The sequence below is a fragment of the Aythya fuligula genome, chromosome 21 (assembly GCF_009819795.1).
Source record: "Aythya fuligula isolate bAytFul2 chromosome 21, bAytFul2.pri, whole genome shotgun sequence".
NCBI lineage: Eukaryota > Metazoa > Chordata > Aves > Anseriformes > Anatidae > Aythya > Aythya fuligula.
The window spans coordinates 263,933-280,739 of NC_045579.1; the positions used below are offsets into that span (position 1 = coordinate 263,933).

The 16,807-nt window shown below is 56.0% G+C and overlaps 2 protein-coding genes across 2 annotated transcripts; one reads left to right on the forward strand and one right to left on the reverse strand.

Moving 5' to 3' along the window:
• Window positions 1-5,301: 5,301 nt before the first annotated feature.
• C21H1orf50 (chromosome 21 C1orf50 homolog) lies at window positions 5,302-8,809 on the reverse strand. Its single transcript, XM_032201650.1, has 4 exons — window positions 8,558-8,809; window positions 7,851-7,937; window positions 6,645-6,776; window positions 5,302-5,890 (listed from the first exon to the last, which is right to left on the reverse strand). Exons 1-4 carry the CDS (start codon window positions 8,807-8,809, stop codon window positions 5,708-5,710), a joined length of 654 nt encoding a protein of 217 aa, XP_032057541.1. The 3' UTR covers window positions 5,302-5,707.
• P3H1 (prolyl 3-hydroxylase 1) lies at window positions 8,808-16,522 on the forward strand. The gene is made up of 15 exons (XM_032201382.1): window positions 8,808-9,275; window positions 9,733-9,885; window positions 10,218-10,407; window positions 10,870-11,001; window positions 11,953-12,092; window positions 13,040-13,129; window positions 13,256-13,308; window positions 13,678-13,799; window positions 13,999-14,126; window positions 14,237-14,332; window positions 14,513-14,663; window positions 15,056-15,173; window positions 15,385-15,460; window positions 15,656-15,796; window positions 15,910-16,522. Exons 1-15 carry the CDS (start codon window positions 8,808-8,810, stop codon window positions 16,051-16,053), a joined length of 2,202 nt encoding a protein of 733 aa, XP_032057273.1. The 3' UTR covers window positions 16,054-16,522.
• Window positions 16,523-16,807: the final 285 nt, after the last annotated feature.

Consider the following 16,807-nt stretch of genomic DNA (forward strand, 5'->3'; position numbering starts at 1 on the left):
TGCTAATTTAAGAAGCACGAACCAAAAAGCGGCCTTTCTGACTGTTTAGAGGCATGTTTAGATGCATTGGATCCTTAAAAGCCAGGAAGACCTGCTGGTTTTGTAGCGTGGCTCAGGAAGGCGAAGTGGTAGCAGCAGGAAGCTTGGGGTTAAAAGTCCCTACAACAAACAGCTGAAAACCATCGGGCAGGGCTGAGAAGCCTCCCTGCCCCTCCTCTGATCCTGCCTGCAGTGCCCAGCCCTGGTTCTGTGCCTACTGCAATGGACAAGATGTACAGACGGGCCATGAGCAGGAGCTGAAATGCTTTTAGCAGATCAGAGAGATGTTTCCCACACTCTCCGTACCGTTTATGCCATCAAGCCATTAATAAATCCATCTTTCTGGACCAAAAGAAGACATCAAGGCTCATGTCAGCAAACATCAGCTCCGGGGTGCATGTCCAAGAGAGGATCAGATGTTCAGAGTATCTTTCTGTCATCCCTTATAAGCAAGCCCCATTTTATCTGCACATCCAAAGACGGAGCAAAACCACTCTGCCCAGTGCTAATGGCATCAGAAGCACATCTATGTCTGCTGCCAGAACCGCCCATCCCCAGGGGGTTTGGAGCAGGCTGTTGGCTTCAGACCACACTCACTCATGGAAGTGCAAGTGGAAAGAAATATTTTCAAAATACCATGTCCAGGCGGATTCCTACCTACAGCTGCTGTTTCCAAAGCCAGCAAGCTGCACCACACCATCCCCACTGACTGCAGTGGCACTGTTTCAGGAGGAAGAAGGGCTGTTCGCACAGCGGTGTTCCTTGTTGCAACCAGTTTTGCCCAAAAAACATATAAATTCAAAATTTCCAATGTCACCAAGTCCATTCTTAGGTTGTATGTGAACTAACTCAGGACAGTCAGTGTCCTCAAATGCAAAAGCATTAAATTAATCTTGGGTGTATACAGAGGAAACTGAATGGAAACAGGTCTCAAAGGAGAAGGCTGACTTTTAACCTTTTTTCCAGGAATTGCGTTACATACAGGAGCTGCAACAGTCAGCCTTCTCCCCCTTCCCTCCCAGTGAATGTAGCTTGGTATGCCCTCAGGAGCATACCAAAAAAAGAACCCTGGAAAGACAGCCAGGGTTCTTTTAAAATTCAAAGCCCCACAGTTCCTTGCTATGACTTACGCAGAAGTTCAAAATGAAAAAAAAAAAAAAAAAAAACTCCCCAGATGCACAGAATGAAACCCTCAGCACAGCAGTGTTTTCTGAAATGAGTCAGACACCTGCTGCCTCATTCACTCCTCACCTACATGTTTGCTCCTCCAAGCAAAGAGGGCACACGTTCGTGCAAATGCAAGGCATGAGAGATGTGTGGGAGCACGGAGCAGCCGGCACCTCACATGTAGACAGCTCGGACCTTCTCTCTATGGCACTGCGTCGCGCTGACTCCTCCCAGTTGGTGTTTGGTGCCTTGTTCATGATGAAATTCCTGCCCCATTGATCCAAAATGCATCAAGGGCACTGTAGAGGCTGAACCAAGTGGATGCACTCATGAGCCTGGAGGTACTGAAGAGATCCTCCCTCCCCAAGCTGTCTCAGTGTTTTTGCCAACACTGGCTTCCCTGTTCTCATGTAATTGATACGTTACCGAGATGTGATACTGGAGTAGAAACTCATCCTGCTGCAAGTACCACAGGAGGCTCCAGTTTGGCACATTTCACCTGTCCGCCACCAGCTCCATCCCTGCCTGTTTTACATGGGGTGGGTTGCTTGACTCTGCAGCAGTGCCCCACACAAGCTCGTGACCTCCGCGTCTCTCACCTTTTGATACTTTCTGTGTATTTTCATACAGCCATAGTGATTTCACTCTTCTGCTACAAACCCAAGGGAAACACCTTTGCCACACCTAAAGTGACAGGGAGCTGCAGCTGCCAGGTTTGGCCACATAGAATGACCTGAGGTAGCAGAGGGCTCAGGACAAGGAGTAGTGCTGGAAGAAGGCTGGCTCAGAGCACTAACCCTCCGTGACAGACAGCTGTCACTCCAACAGCAAGTGCTGGCACCCAGGGGAACTGCAGTGGGGCATGGGGGAGTTCTGGAGCACAGGGGGTCAGGGCCTTTGCTGGAGGTATGAAGTCATGCTGACAGCATACCAAATAACAAGCTGCAAAGGACAGAAGGCTGTGAACATCACCCTAATCCCCTTGTGCATGTACATTAACATACAGCTTTTCATAGCATCATAGAATGATTAAGGTTGGAAAAGACCTCCAAGATCATCTGGTCCAACCTATCACTACTGTTGTCACCCACTAAACCATGTCCCCAAGCACCATGTCCAACCTTTCCTTGAACACCCCCAGGGATGGTGACTCCACCACCTCGCTGGGCAACCTGTCCCAATCAATGCCTGACCACTCTTTCCAAGAAGAAATGTCTCCTCATTTCCAACCTGAACCATCCCTGGCACAACTTTAGGCCTTTCCATCTAGTCCTAGTTTTAAAAACAGAAACAACCAGGGCAGGAATACCCTCCTCCCAGAGGAGCATAAATCACCACACAAGAAGCTCCCTGATGTTGCTGTAATTAGCACCACAGAAAAACCCATACAATAATTAACTTTCTCCCTTCCCAGTTAAGATTTAATATCATGCAGCAAAATAAGACCTGAAGTGATGAAACAAGCAGAAAAAGATCTGGACAGATTGGAGAGCTGGGCGATCACCAACCACATGAAGTTTAACAAAAGCAAGTGCCAGATCCTGCACCTGGGACAGGGCAACCCTGGCTTTACGTACAGACCGGCGATGAGACGCTGGGGAGCAGCCCTGCAGAGAGGGATCTGGGGGCTGTGGCTGACAGCAAGTTGAATATGAGCCAGCAGTGTGCCCTGGCAGCCAGGAGGGCCAACCATATCCTGGGGTGCATCAAGCATGGCATTGCTAGTCAGTTGAGGGAGGTGATTGTCCTGCTCTACTCTGCACTGGTGCAGCCTCACCTCGAGTACTGTGTGCAGTTCTGGGCACCATAGTACAAGAAGGACATGAAACTGTTGGAGAGTGTCCAGAGGAGGGCGACGAAGATGGTGAAGGGCCTAGAGGGGAAGACGAATGAGGAGTGGCAGAGGGCACTGGGCCTGTTCAGCCTGGAGAAGAGGAGGCTGAGGGGAGACCTCATCATGGTCTACAACCTCCTTGTGAGGGGGAGTGGGGAGGCAGGTGACCTATTCCCTGTAAACACCAGTGATAGGACCAGTGGGAACGGTGTTAAGCTGAGGCAGGGGAAGTTTAGGCTGGACATCAGGAAGAGGTTCTTCACCGAGACACTGGTTGCACACTGGAACAGGCTCCCCAGTGAAGTAGTCACTGCACCAAGCCTGTCTGAATTTAAAAAGTGATTGGATTGTGCACTTAGTCACAGGGTCTAAACTTTTGGGTAGACCTGTGCGGTGCTAGGAGTTGGACTTGATAAACTTTACAGGTCCCTTCCAACTTGGGATATTCTATGATTCTATGAAAAAAACAAAACACACTGTCAAATTAGGCACTCGTGACTTGATAAGGAATTAATTATGCCCTGGTCTAATAACAGCACACTGCTTTTAATCTGCCCTGTGCTCCAAGCAAGGAAGGGCATGCTGGGAAAAGCTGCTTGAAAAGTCCTGCACTGCCCGAGGACTGGGCTGCTGCCAGGGCCTGCCACCGGGACAGGGCTGACCTAGGGTGATGGCAGTACCAGGACAGGAGAAAGCCCAGGACAGGAGGGACGCAGGCTGTGGGGAAGCTTTGTCACACCCCTGTGAGACCAGGACACCTTCTGGGGGGCCAGATCCAGCTGGTCAGGATGGCTCCAGCGTGCGCAGCAGCGGGATGCAGGAGGAGAGGTTAGGAAATAGTGGCCAGGAGTCAGGAAGGTCCGATCAGGTCCCAGCTTGGGTCCACTCCAGGTCATGCTAGCCTCATCATCCCAGGGATGACCTGCACCCCTCAGATGTGCTGCTCTTCCCCTTGCAGGAGGGAATAGCTCTTCCCACAGGGAATTGGTGCTGCCAGCCCTCAGGGGCACGGGGACCTTCTCCAACAAGTGCATGCTCCTCACCATGAAGGGAAGGCAAAAATCTGCTGTATGGGTAATACATGCTGGTAGCTGGAGAGGCTGCAGTGAGCAAAGCCATCTCCCTGGGGAGGAGCAGCACTGCCAATGCTAGCAGCCCCAGCACGTAAAACTGGGCACTGGGGCGGTTTGCAGTTCTTCAGCCAGGCAGGACAACGCTCTTCTCCTGCTGCCTTAAAAGTGAGGAGAGTCCAACTCCACTGAGAAGCCACACCTCCATCCCTGCTGGGCCCAGACCCCAGGGGCACAGTTCTCTGGGCACTGAGGGTAGGCATCTCCTCAGCTCCAATCTCTGCCTCTCCCCAGCTCTTCGTGGAAAATAGAGGCTGGAGATGGCTTACCAGCCCCACACACCACTGAGCCTTCCTGGTAAAGCAGGACTTCGATCATGCAGACAGGACACAGGACCCATCTTGGAGATCATCTGAGATCAAGTTTGATTCGTTTCATTTTCTCCAGTGCTCTGGTACAGATACATCCAGTGTAAGCGGCCCCTGCACACTCCTGTCTCACTCTGGCAGCTCAGCCACTCAATGCCAAGAGGAAATCACAGAATCACAGAACAGCTTAGGTTGGAAAGGACCTTAAATTCCAACCACCCTGCCATGGGCAGGGATGCCACTCACCAGATCAGGTTGCCCAGGGCCTCATCCAACCTGGCCTTGAACACCTCCAGGTATGGGGCATCCACCACCTCTCTGGGTAGCCTGTTCCAGTGCCTCACCACCCTCTGAGTGTAGAATTTCCTCCTAACCTCTAATCTAAATCTCCCCTCTTTTAGTTTAAAGCCATTCCCCCTCGTCCTATCATTGTCTGCCTGAGCAAAAAGTCGCACTCCATCTTTTTTTTTTTTTTTTTTTTTTTTTATAAGCCCCCTTTAAGTGTAAGAAGCTGCAATGAGGTCACCCCAGAGCCTTCTCTTCTCCAGGCTAAACATTCCCAGCTCCCTCAGCCTTTCCTCACAGAATGTACAAGGGCTGTGGAACACCAACCTTCCGAACCATGGACAGCAGCCAGCCTGACAGTCTGAAGCCTGCCTGGCACTTTTGAGGATGCTCTTCCAAAACTAGGGGGCTCCAGGCCACCCCATGCTCGAGGCTCAGGGGTTCAGACTCTGCACCAGCTGGGACAGAGACCCATATACTCAAGTCACAACAGACCTTTCTGCGTGGGGTTTTGACCACTCTTCCCAGGCCACAGGGCTTCCTAAATATGCGTGTTTTAATGAGGACCCAAATCCAGCCCTGAAATCATTACCTGCCGCAAGCAGTCACACTGAGGTACACCACAGCCAGACAGGTAAGACACATTTTGTAGCACTACCACATCCGCCCCAAGCATGTTTGCTTTTTGCCCCAAGCCCTCTTGAAATTACTCCACCTGATATTATCTGCCACTTGATACAGCTTGGTGTAAGTCAAAGAAATAAGTTACTCGATTACTAGAAAATCCAGTAAGACTGAATTCAGAATTAGTCTCATTAAAGCACAGAGCAAGTACTTGCAGCATCAGCATGTTTGTTTCTTGGTCTCTTTCCTTGCCCTGCCTTTGGCAGCACCCAGGCACTGCCCATCTGCTCAGAGGTCATGCGTGGTCACCACAGTTTGCATCACTTGGTGAGACCCTGGAAGTTGGGCTCTGTACACAGGGGCAGCACAGCCTGCCGGCTCAGCAGCTTGTCCAGGATGTTTATTTCAGCATCTCGCCTCTCGATGTCCTCAAACGGAGTCCAGGACATGTCGTGCTGGAGCTTATAGGCACCAAGAAACTCGTGGGGACTGGTCCCCCACTCCTGGAGGAGAAAGGACAGATTCACATCACTACTCAGGTTCCCTCGAAGCTGGACTGTGCTTATGGCCCCTCTGTCTGGGCTGGCTTGCCCTTCCACCTCTGAGGCAGTCCCAGCTACACAACTCCACCATTTTCTAACGTAAAAATAGGATCAACTACCCCGAGTCTAAGGCTGGATCAAGCTACAGTGCTGCTGACACAGGGAGGCTTGGGGATTCAACATCACCCCAACCTGTGCAGAGCTCTTCTACCCTGCTCTGTACTTTGCTCTGCTTTCTCTGAAGTCCTCACTCTGCACATAAGAAAAGTGGTACCTGGGAGGAAGACACCCCTGACACTAACCCCACCACTCAAGGGCAGAGCCATCCCCATTTCCCATAGAAACAAAACACCAAGCTGCAAACCAGCCCAGCCCCTGGGCTGAAGCACTTGAACAAACTGTGCTGCCACACAGCCGCGCTGGACAGGGAAGGCCCAGGGCATGTTTGCAGTTCATTACTTTGAAAGCACTGCAAAGACTGAATTCAGGTCTACCTGCCACACATCTCACCCACCTTCTACCAGCATCTAAGAGAACTTCATAAAATGGCTCTTACACCAGCAGGTAACTCAGACCAAGAACACTACCAAATGGGCAAGGGCCCACTAATATTTCCATCAAGCTAGTGCTTTTCTCTGAGTTCCAGAAGTGCCCAAGCACTAGAAACTTGTTGTTTTTCTCCTCTCCCAGTTCCTCCAAAGCTGTTACCGCGCACCTTAGGAGACAGGAGGGAGAAGTATCTTTGGCCACTCTCCCGCCTATACAGGTAGTAAATGTTTCCTGGCTTCTTCACAAAGTTGCAGGCCACGTGGTGCAAGTCAGCATCTCTGTTAGCTTCCTCCAATACCTAAAAAACAAATTTAAGATTTCTAGGTGAAATATAACTTATTTGCACGCTATCACATCTGCCTAAAACACTGCTTGCATGGCCTTGCCCTCTCAGCACAGTTCTGGCTTCACACAGCACATCTTCACTCACCCCAGGAAGCGGATGCTTTCCAAAGGGACAATTTATTTTCTGTTTCCTCATCTGAGCTGAACCCTGGGGCTCATGCACCACTCTACCAAGGCGGAGTTACCTCCAAGCAACAGCAACCTCTTCACAACCTCAGGTTCACCTCCACACCTCATCCCACCATGTGCTGGGCTCATTCCTTGCCTCCACACACGGTCACCAGGCCCTGCAGAGGTCACCTGGGGAAGGGACAGCAAACAAATGGGAATTCAGCTTCCCAGCATCCTCCAGCTGACTGCTCTATGGCTCCAGCAGATAATGACCAAACGACACACTCGCCCTGATGGCTGCGGGCCAGTTGCAGTGACTGGCAGCTCCTTTCTCACTCCAATCCTTCTCTTTGCTTCCAGAACTCATGATTGCAGCCCCAGGGGTGAAGGCAGAACCAAGGACAGCCGAGCCCCACTGTGTTTGTGGCCAGGTCTGACTGCTCTGGCAAAAGAGCCTGGACAAACTCAAGAGCTGAGACGTGGCCAATCACTGGGGAAAAACTCATCTGTTCTGTGCCAGGTCCTCGTTGGAGCATGACCCACAGGCTGCAGGGACAGGAGATTCCCATCACACAGCCACCACTGACGCCTGAGCTGCTCTGGTCTGACCCCCAGCTCCCATTGCTCCTGAGAAAGAAGTTGGTCTGCGCAGGCTGAAGTCCTCCTTGCTATGCAGAGGAAAGTCCCAAAAACATCTCCCCCACCCCCAGCTGGTACCAGACAATAAACCTTCATTGTGTCCCCACTGAACCTTCTCTGTTTGGCTTCTGGCAATGATTCGCATCCAGGTTGCAGATTGTTCCAAATGCTTTGCCATCACCTACGAAGCTACTTTTTCCTTCCTGTTTCCTCACAGCCAACATGCAAGCTCAAGGCAATGATCTCCCCGCCCAGCCACCAAGAGACCTGCCCTCACCTTCCGAGCCTGCTCCTGCAAATACCGGATCTGCTCGGCAATGACGGTCAGGCGGTTGCAGGCGTTTGCTCGGACGAAGTCACCCGCCTGCAAGGAAGAATGGGGCTGTTCAGGACTGGGGCAGCCAGGGCTCTCTCTGGACACTTCCACGCCAGAGATCTGGACGTGCGCTGGAGAAGCCATGGCCACAGCCTCGCTCAGGGCTTGGACAGGGCTGTGGTGCTGCAGGAGTTGCCCAGGGAGCTCTGAGCCCACCAGCCTGGCAGGGGGACACCCAGGCACCCCCAGGAAGGGAAATGACAGCCACAGGGCCAGGAGGAGGCACCGGGGTGCCTGGGACCGCAGCCAGCAGCAGAGGGGGCGGTGGGAATTTCCAGGAGACTCTGCTAGGCCAAGAGGCAGCGGGACGCGCTGGGAGAAGGCAGGAGGATGTACTGGGGTGACTGGGAGGCACAGGGGGAGGCAGCAGGACACACCGGGAGGCACTAGGGGAGGCAGGGCAGACTGGGAGGCACTGGGAGGCACAGGGGGAGGCAGCAGGACACGGCACAGGGCACGGGACAGGGGGCCCCAGGAGACGGAGGGCGGCACTGGGAGCAGCGGCCCCGGGACCGGCGCTGTCCCGGGAGGCCCTGGAGGAGGCCGGGCAGCAGCGGGACACCGGCCGCCTGCGCAGCCCCACACCCGCCCCAGCCGCTTCCCCTCACCTGCTGCACCTGCCGGGCCAGGGCCACCAGGTCCCCCGGGTCCCCGACGCGGGCGGCCCGCCCGGCGCCGCCCTCCGCCAGGGCCAGGGCCAGGCCCGCGCCGCCGCCGCCGCCACCGCCGGGCTCCGCTCCCCCCGCCGCCGCCATGCCGGGGACAGGGGCGGGGCCTCCAGGGGGCGGGGCCTGACGGGGGGCGGGGCATCTCGGGGGCGGGGCCTCCCGGAGGGGCGGGGCTTGCCGAGGCTGGGCCATGGCGCTGGCGGGGCGGCTGCTGCCGCTGCTGCCGCTGCTGGCGTGGGCGGCGGGGCCCCTGGAGCCGGCGGGGCCCTCGGAGCCGGCCGAGCCCCCGCTGCCGGCCGAGCCCCCGGACGCGCTGTTCGCCGCCGGCGCCGAGGCGTACGCGCGGGGCGATTGGCCCGGCGTGGTGCTGCACATGGAGCGGGCGCTGCGTGCCCGCGCCGCGCTGCGCTCCCGGCTGCTGCGGTGCCGCCTGCGCTGCGCCAACGCCACGGCCGGGCCGGCGGAGGAGCCCCGGCCCCAGCCCGAGCCCGAGCCCCCGCTCCGCGACCTCCTCTTCTTCCGGGGGCTGCTGCGGCGCGCTGCCTGCCTGCGGCGCTGCGGCCCCGCCGCGCCCTCCAGGTACCGCCTGGGCGAGGAGCTGGAGCGCGAGTTCCGCAAGCGCAGCCCCTACAACTACCTCCAGGTCGCCTACTTCAAGGTACGGCCCGCGGGCGGGGGCGGCGGGGAGCGCCCCGCGGGGTCTCCCGGGAGCGGAGCTCCGCGGGCGGGGGGACGCCGGGGGTGTCCCGGGCCCCGGGAGGGGGCGATGCTGGGGGCCGGGGCTCGGGGGCTGGCGGCCGCCCTGGCGGCGGGGGTCGGGAGGCGGCCCCGGGCCCTCCCCGCCCTCCCCGGCTCCCCCCGCGGTGCCACGTCGGGCCTGGCCGCGGCCCTGCTGGAGGAGCCGCGGCAGCGGGGCAGAGCCGGGCTGCTGCTTTTTGGGTAGGGAGCAGCTGGACAGGACGATCCCGGGGGTCTTTTCTGACCTTCACCGTGCTATTCTGTGACCCCGTCGGGTCCCTGGGGAGCTTCCCCTCAGCACCGTGCGCATGGGCCGTGGACAAACGGGAGGAGGTTTCGGTCCCGGTTCCTCACGCCTCCTGCCACCCCCCACCCAGATCAACAAGGTGGCGAAGGCTGTGGCAGCGGCGCACACCTTCTTTGTGGCCAACCCTGAGCACGTGGAGATGAAGCAGAACCTGGAGTACTACCAGATGATGGCGGGCGTCAAGGAGGCCGACTTCATTGACCTGGAGGCCAGGCCACACATGGTGAGCACCCCATCCACGGGTTTTATCCACAGGGGTTAGAAAGATGGATTGTGTTGGCTGGGATCGTGGCGACAAGCCTAAAATTCATGGCCATGGCTGGGTGTGGGGAAGAGAAGATGGGTCTGCCACCAAGAGGCGCTGGGCAGCATTGGCTGAGTGACTTTGAGGGCACTTCTGGGATGGTGACAAGGGCTTTCCTGCAGCAGGGGCTGTGGCAGGAGTAAGGTTCCCCTCTCCCAGGGACACCCTCGGCGCTGTTGCGGCCCTGCAGTGAGGGGATGTTGCAAAGAGCAGCAGACCCCGCAGTCATTCCTTAGCCTGGTTCTCCACAGACTGAATTTCGACTAGGCGTGAGGTTTTACACAGAGGAGCAGCCCGCTGCAGCTGTCCTGCACCTAGAGAAGGCACTGGAGGAGTACTTTGTGGCAGACACTGAGTGCCGTGCACTCTGTGAGGGGCCCTATGACTACGAAGGCTACAACTACCTGGAGTACAACGCAGATCTTTTCCAGGCCATGACAGGTAGGAGTGCGTGTACAGCATCCTGCCTGACAGCCTGGGGACTCCCCTGATTTCCCTGTGGGGTGAGCATGCATCTCATCCTGAAAAGAGCAAGCCCTATCCTAGATTTTCCTAGGAGGATCCTGATCAGTAAGTTGTAGGAGGTGTTTCTACCTGCTCAGTGCTGGGGATGCTGCCCATGATCCACCACATACTCCTAGAGGGACCAGCAGAGGGTCACCAGGACACAAGACTGGGAAGCTGGGGCTGGGTATGAGGAACACGTCCTTCCCTGGAGGGTGGCACACCTATGGCACCAGCCCTGTCAGAGGAGACCACCATCCCTGTGGGGTTCTGACACTGAAGAGCCCTGGTGCAGTGCTGGCACCAGGTGGTTGGAGTGGGGACCCCCAAGGTCCCATCCACCAGCCCTTTGGTGACATCACCAGCAAGTGGTGACGTTGGTATTTTTTTTCCTACCAGATCACTACATGCAGGTGCTGAGCTGCAAGCAGGGCTGCGTTACAGAGCTCGCCTCACAGCCTGGCCGGGAAAAGCCCCTGGAGGATTTCCTGCCCTCGCACTTCAACTACCTGCAGTTTGCCTACTACAACAGTAAGTAGCTTGTTGCCCCATCCTTTGCTGGCTGGGACTCCAGCACATGGCACTGCTGTCATCACCACAGACGATGTGCTCTAGGGTAGAAATAAAGGGCAGGCCCTTCTCCGTGGGCAGGAATGTGCCGCAGGACAGCTGGGTCTTGCTGCCCTTGGTTGCAGTAAGTCTCCGTCCCCCTTTAGATGCCAAATTCCCAGGAAGCTTCACTACAGCCTAGAGAAGTATATTCTTTTTCTCCTGCCAACTTTCAACCTCAAACTCCAAATGACAGAGGCACCCTCCAGAAGAGTTAGTTATAACCCAGGCGAATGCACCTCTTTTTTTTTGTTGTTGTTCTCCTCCTTAGAAAAAGTTGAATTAGTTCTTTGCGTGTTTCTCCAGAAAAAGGAAAAAAAATGAACCCCAAGAAGACTGAAAGGATGGAATACTGTAGATGAAAGTAGGTCAGAGTGCTTAAGTGACTGAAAATTGCAGCTTGGTCTGGAAATGGTTGGGTGTTGCTGTTTGGAAATAGGCTTTAAGATATAATTTCCAGGCATGAAAACTACCCAGCCAGTGGCATTGATTTCTGGTGAGGTGGAGGTGGGCGAGGGCCTTGGGCTGTTACTTTCCCTTTGTATCAGTGGTTATCTTTCCTCCAGAGTATCTACCCTTGCTTGCAAGGGAGACCTTTTGCAGAATAAGAGTTTTCTCTGTTGTTTCTCCTCTGCATCCCCATTTACTCTTTCTGATGCACTGTTTGAAAGCGTCCAGCCTTAGAGCTTATGATCTGTTTATTCTGCATTAGACTGAGCTTGCCAGTGTATCGTCTTCCTGATGACTAGCCCCTGCCAAACCCCTTTCATCCTTCCCAGTTGCTGTCCCAGCAGCAGATCGTGCTTGTGCCAAAGCTGGACACCAGCAAGGCAGGGAAAATACATGCCATAACAGTTCTGTTTCTCTTTCCAGGTGGGAATTACGAAAAAGCAATTGAATGCACCAAAACCTACTTGCTCTTCTTCCCAAACGATGAGGTGATGAACCAGAATTTGGCCTATTATACTGCTGTCCTGGGGGAAGACCTGGCCAGGCCCATTGAACCACGAGAGGTGGGTGACCATCTGGGATGAGACATTGTGGGGACAGGTTCTGTCCTCTTGGGGCTCACAGCCTTTGCAGCTGTTTCACAGTCAGCTCTGGGTGGGCTTGCAGTGGGAGTGGTCACCCTCCATCAGCAGGGCAGAGAGGAGAGGATGAATGAGAGACCTACTGGTCTCAGACCAAAAAGAGTCTGACTGATCCACGCCCATGAGTGTACTTCACATCTCTCTCTGTCTCCTGTCCTGGGCAGTGTAACAGAGCTGGTGATTTTGTGAGCAAGTCCCAAGGCAAATCTGTTCTCTGTGCTGCTGTGTCAGGGCAGATAGGAGGGAATACTGCTTGTTAACAGCTGGAACTTAGCTGAGACTGAAAAACATCACTGACTAAATAGCTTTGGCCAATTTACATGGCCAAGTGAATGCTTGATTGCTTACACAAATTGAACAGCACTCCTGGGAGAGGTATAGGAGAGGCAAACAGTCTTTTTTGTGAAGGCATGTATTTGAGAAGATCAAACCCACCTCTTCGACATGATTGAACAACTGAAGTGAATTTTCTTTAGAAGGAAAGAATCTCACTTCAAAATAGCTGGGGCCAAAGGCTCTGGTGCTACCTTAGAGGTGGTAGACGGGAATTCAGGTCTCTGCCATGCATCAAATGGGGCACAAAAGGGAATCTGCTTCTCCAGAGCCTTCTGCAGGAGGGACATGTGTCCCCTTCCATGTGCCTGTGTCTCCCTCATCCTATCCCTAGGGCTCATCCACATAGGAAAGTTCAACCAGGATGGGGAAGTCACTTGCTCCCCAGCTGCCAGAGAGTCCAGGAAACCAGAGCAGTGGGTCTGGAGGGAGGCCCATGGGAGCAATGCAAATCCCACACCCTCCTGCCCTCACTCAGGATGTTTCCAGAGCACTTGTGCAGTGCCCTGACCCATCCCTCTTGTCCCTTTCCCCAGGAGATCCAGGCATACCGCCAGCGAAGCCTGATGGAGAAGGAGCTGCTCTTCTTCAGCTACGATGTCTTTGGGATCCCATTTGTGGACCCGGTGAGTGGCATTAGACCTGGCTGGTCGTGGCAGTCAGGGGTGTGTCTGCAGGGGAAAGGGATGTGCTGTTTGTGTCTGAGCTGGATCCTTGTCCAGCTCCTGCTGTTGCTGTTGTTGTGGCTGCAGGACACGTGGACCCCCGAGGAGGTGATACCAAAGAGGCTGCGAGAGAAACAAAAGTGAGCAGCTGCATGAGCCTTCCTGATGGGGAGGAAACCAGTGGGGAGTACCCCGCTGCCTTCCTGGGATTTGGGCTGAATTGGGGGGCTGCAGAGTCACTGCCAGGGAAGTTATTTGATGTTGGAGCTGGGAGAGGCTGCTGGAGGGCAGCACTTGGTTCTCCAGCTTGGCCCTTGGGTCACAGGGTTGGGTAGGCCACCATGAGTGGCTTGGGGCAGGGGGGTGAGGGCTGTGCGGAGATGACATGCTCCCACCTTGGGTTTTGTCACCAGCCCCTAGACACAACTTGTCCTGTCCTTGCCTTGGCATGCCTTGTTCCTGACATGGGGACAGTGGGGCTGTGGAGCTGATGGCCCATGTGTGCCCAGGGTAGAGCGGGAGACAGCGGCACGCATCTCGGAGGAGATCGGCAACCTCATGAAGGAGATCGAGACGCTGGTGGAGGAGAAGGCAAAGGAGTCTGCTGATATAAGCAAGTTCATCCGAGAAGGTGCGGGGTGCTGTGGGTCAGGGGAGGTAGGAAAGGGACCTCTGTGTCCCCAGTGCCAGCCTCCAGTCCATCCAGGCAGGTGGTGGCAGGAGCAGGCAAAAGGCTCTGGCTAACCACAGCACCCCCACCAGTGCTGTATGCTGGGGCCAGCAGCCCCCAGCCCCATCCACGTTCCCTCCTGATCCCATTTGTGCCGTAGGTGGCCCCTTGGTGTATGAGGGAGCCAGCGTCACCATGAACTCCAAGGCCTTGAACGGCTCGCAACGTGTCGTGGTGGATGGGGTCCTGTCAGCTGAGGAGTGCCGGGAGCTTCAGAGGCTGACCAACGTGAGCATGGGGAGGGGAGGAATGGGCAGAAATGGGGCAGGGTCTGATGCTGAAGGGTCACGTCCCGTGGTTCAGAAGTCAGATGGGATAACGTCGGCTGGGTTTTGCAGGCAGCGGCCTCGGCTGGGGACGGCTATCGTGGGAAGACATCTCCTCACACTCCCAGTGAGACCTTCTATGGTGTGACTGTCCTGAAGGCCCTCAAGGTTAGGATGTCTGTGGGGAGGGGAAGAAACAAGCTGCAGTGATGAGGGAGGGGACTCTGAAGGCAGGCAGCTGCCACTGCAGGCCTCCTGGGGCTGCCTCAGTTGCCATGCAAGGTTCCACAAGGGCTCCTGCCCCAGGGCAGTCAGCAGCTGAGCCCATGTCCTGTCTGTCCCCTGCAGCTGGGCCAGGAGGGCAAGGTTCCCCTGCAGAGTGCCCACCTCTACTACAACGTGACAGAGAAGGTGCGGCACATGATGGAGTCCTACTTCCGCCTGGAGGTCCCACTCCACTTCTCTTACTCCCACCTGGTGTGCCGCACAGCCATCGAGGGTGAGTACGGCCGCAGGGAAGTATGACACAAGGAGAATCGGGGTACCTGCTCTCCTATCTCATTTCCTAAAAGGAAGGTGTGGGGAGCTTGTCCCTAAGTCTGGCTGGGGAGATGAGCAGCCCTGTTGGCTCTCCAGGCAGCTTCATACCCTGCTGGGTTTTGGTGCTTGGAGGCATTTGGGGTTGGGTGTAGGGGGAGGCTGTCTGGAGGGCAGGAAGAAATGCCATGAGATAAGTCCATAGACTTGCGCTACCCATATGACCAAGTTCCAGTGAGTGGAAGGGCATTAGGCTACAGGTGACCTTGTTATCTCCATACATGTGCTTGGGGACAGGTCACCGCCCTACAGGGACAGACTGGTCCTGAAATGCTAGGTCTTGTTGCACCCTAGATAAGCAAGAAGGCCGGAGTGACAATAGTCACGAGGTGCATGTGGACAACTGCATCCTCAATGCAGAGGCCATGGTGTGTGTGAAGGAACCACCAGCCTACACCTTCCGGGATTACAGGTACTGAGGTGTTTGTGGGCCAGAACTTCTCTGTCTGAGGGCGTTAAGGCTTAGTGGCAGGTGGGCCAGTAGCCCCTGGGGTGGAAGGGCAGCCCATGCTGGGCTCTCCTGCCTCCATCTCTTGCTGTTGGGGAGCTCCAGACATACCTGCTTGCTGAGCTGTGGTCTGGGGTGATGGATGTCACCTCTGCTTGTCCCCTGCTTTCTTTAGTGCTATCCTCTACCTCAATGGGGACTTTGAAGGGGGAGCTTTCTACTTCACAGAGCTGGATGCCAAGACGGAGACTGTAAGTACCTCAGCTCCCCGTGCATCTGTCGGCAGCCCCATTACCACACCCCACTCCTGCTCGCTGGCTGCCAGCCTGCTGCTGTCCTCTGGGACAGTCCTCCATGTCAGTGCAAGGGGTTAATGTGAGTCGGGGGCTGACTTGCCCCCTTGCCCCACCTGGTGTAGCAAGTCCAGACCAGCCTCTCCCTTGCAGGCAGAGGTGCAGCCCCAGTGCGGCCGTGCCGTGGGCTTCTCCTCTGGTTCAGAGAACCCCCATGGCGTCAAGGCTGTGACCAAAGGCCAGCGCTGCGCCATCGCCCTCTGGTTCACCCTGGACCCACGGCACAGCGAGCGGGTGAGCACCTCAGCCCACTCTTCCCTGGCAGCAGGAACATTTTTGGGACTGTCATCCCATACCCTTTGTGGAAGCAAGGGGTAGCAGGGTCTGACGTGAGCTCTGGTCTGCAGGAGCGTGTGCAGGCTGACGACCTGGTGAAGATGCTTTTCAGGGTGGAGGAGGTGGACTTGCTGCAGGAGACCAGCACAGAGCAGGAGCCACCACCTGTCACCACCACTGATGCCTTGCATGCAGCAAGGAAGGATGAGCTCTGACACTCCTCGTGCAGGGTCCTAGCCTTGCCATGGGCCTGCCCTGCTCTGCCAGCACCACCAGCTTCAGCATTTTGGGACACTGTTGTAGCACGCAGCTTTGGCTGCTCGGCCCTGGGGTGCCAGATGGGACTTACCTTGTGGCCAATACACCCTGTGCAGGAGGGGGAGCTGGAGGTGCCCTGTGCTGCTCCATGGCATCTGCCCCCCCCGCACCAGAGCTGCCACTGACCTCAGCGTGCCCTGGAGAGGAGCAGCCAAACTCAGGGGGGGTAGGAGGGAGATGTGGGGCAAAGGGAGGGGGGAGGCTCTCTTATGGTTGAGGACTCAGTACCAAGGTAGCAGTGTGGGGCTGAGGGGGCTGGAGTCACTCTAAACGTGCCTTACTGCTTTGCTCGAGCCCACTCCACACCACCACTACTTCAGTGCCTTCTGCAGAGAATGGGTGAATAAAGGTTGTCTTTTCCAAGAAGCTGCTCGCAGCACAGCTCCCCTGGTGGCACACTCCCTGCCGTGCCATCAGCCACCGTTTGGGCCTTGCAACCCTGTTGCTGTCCAGGCGAGGGCAGCAGCCCCAACGCTGGCGGGCAGCACCCAGCGGCTCCTGGCCTCTGCCATGCAGCAACCCCAAGGCAGCGGCTGCGGGAGGTGCTGGGGACCGGGTGCCTCAGCTGGTAAGCACAGTGCCCCGGGCTTAAAATAAGGCTTGTTGCCCCGCAGCGCTGGGGATGGGGCATGGTGGGGAGCAGGAGCTCCC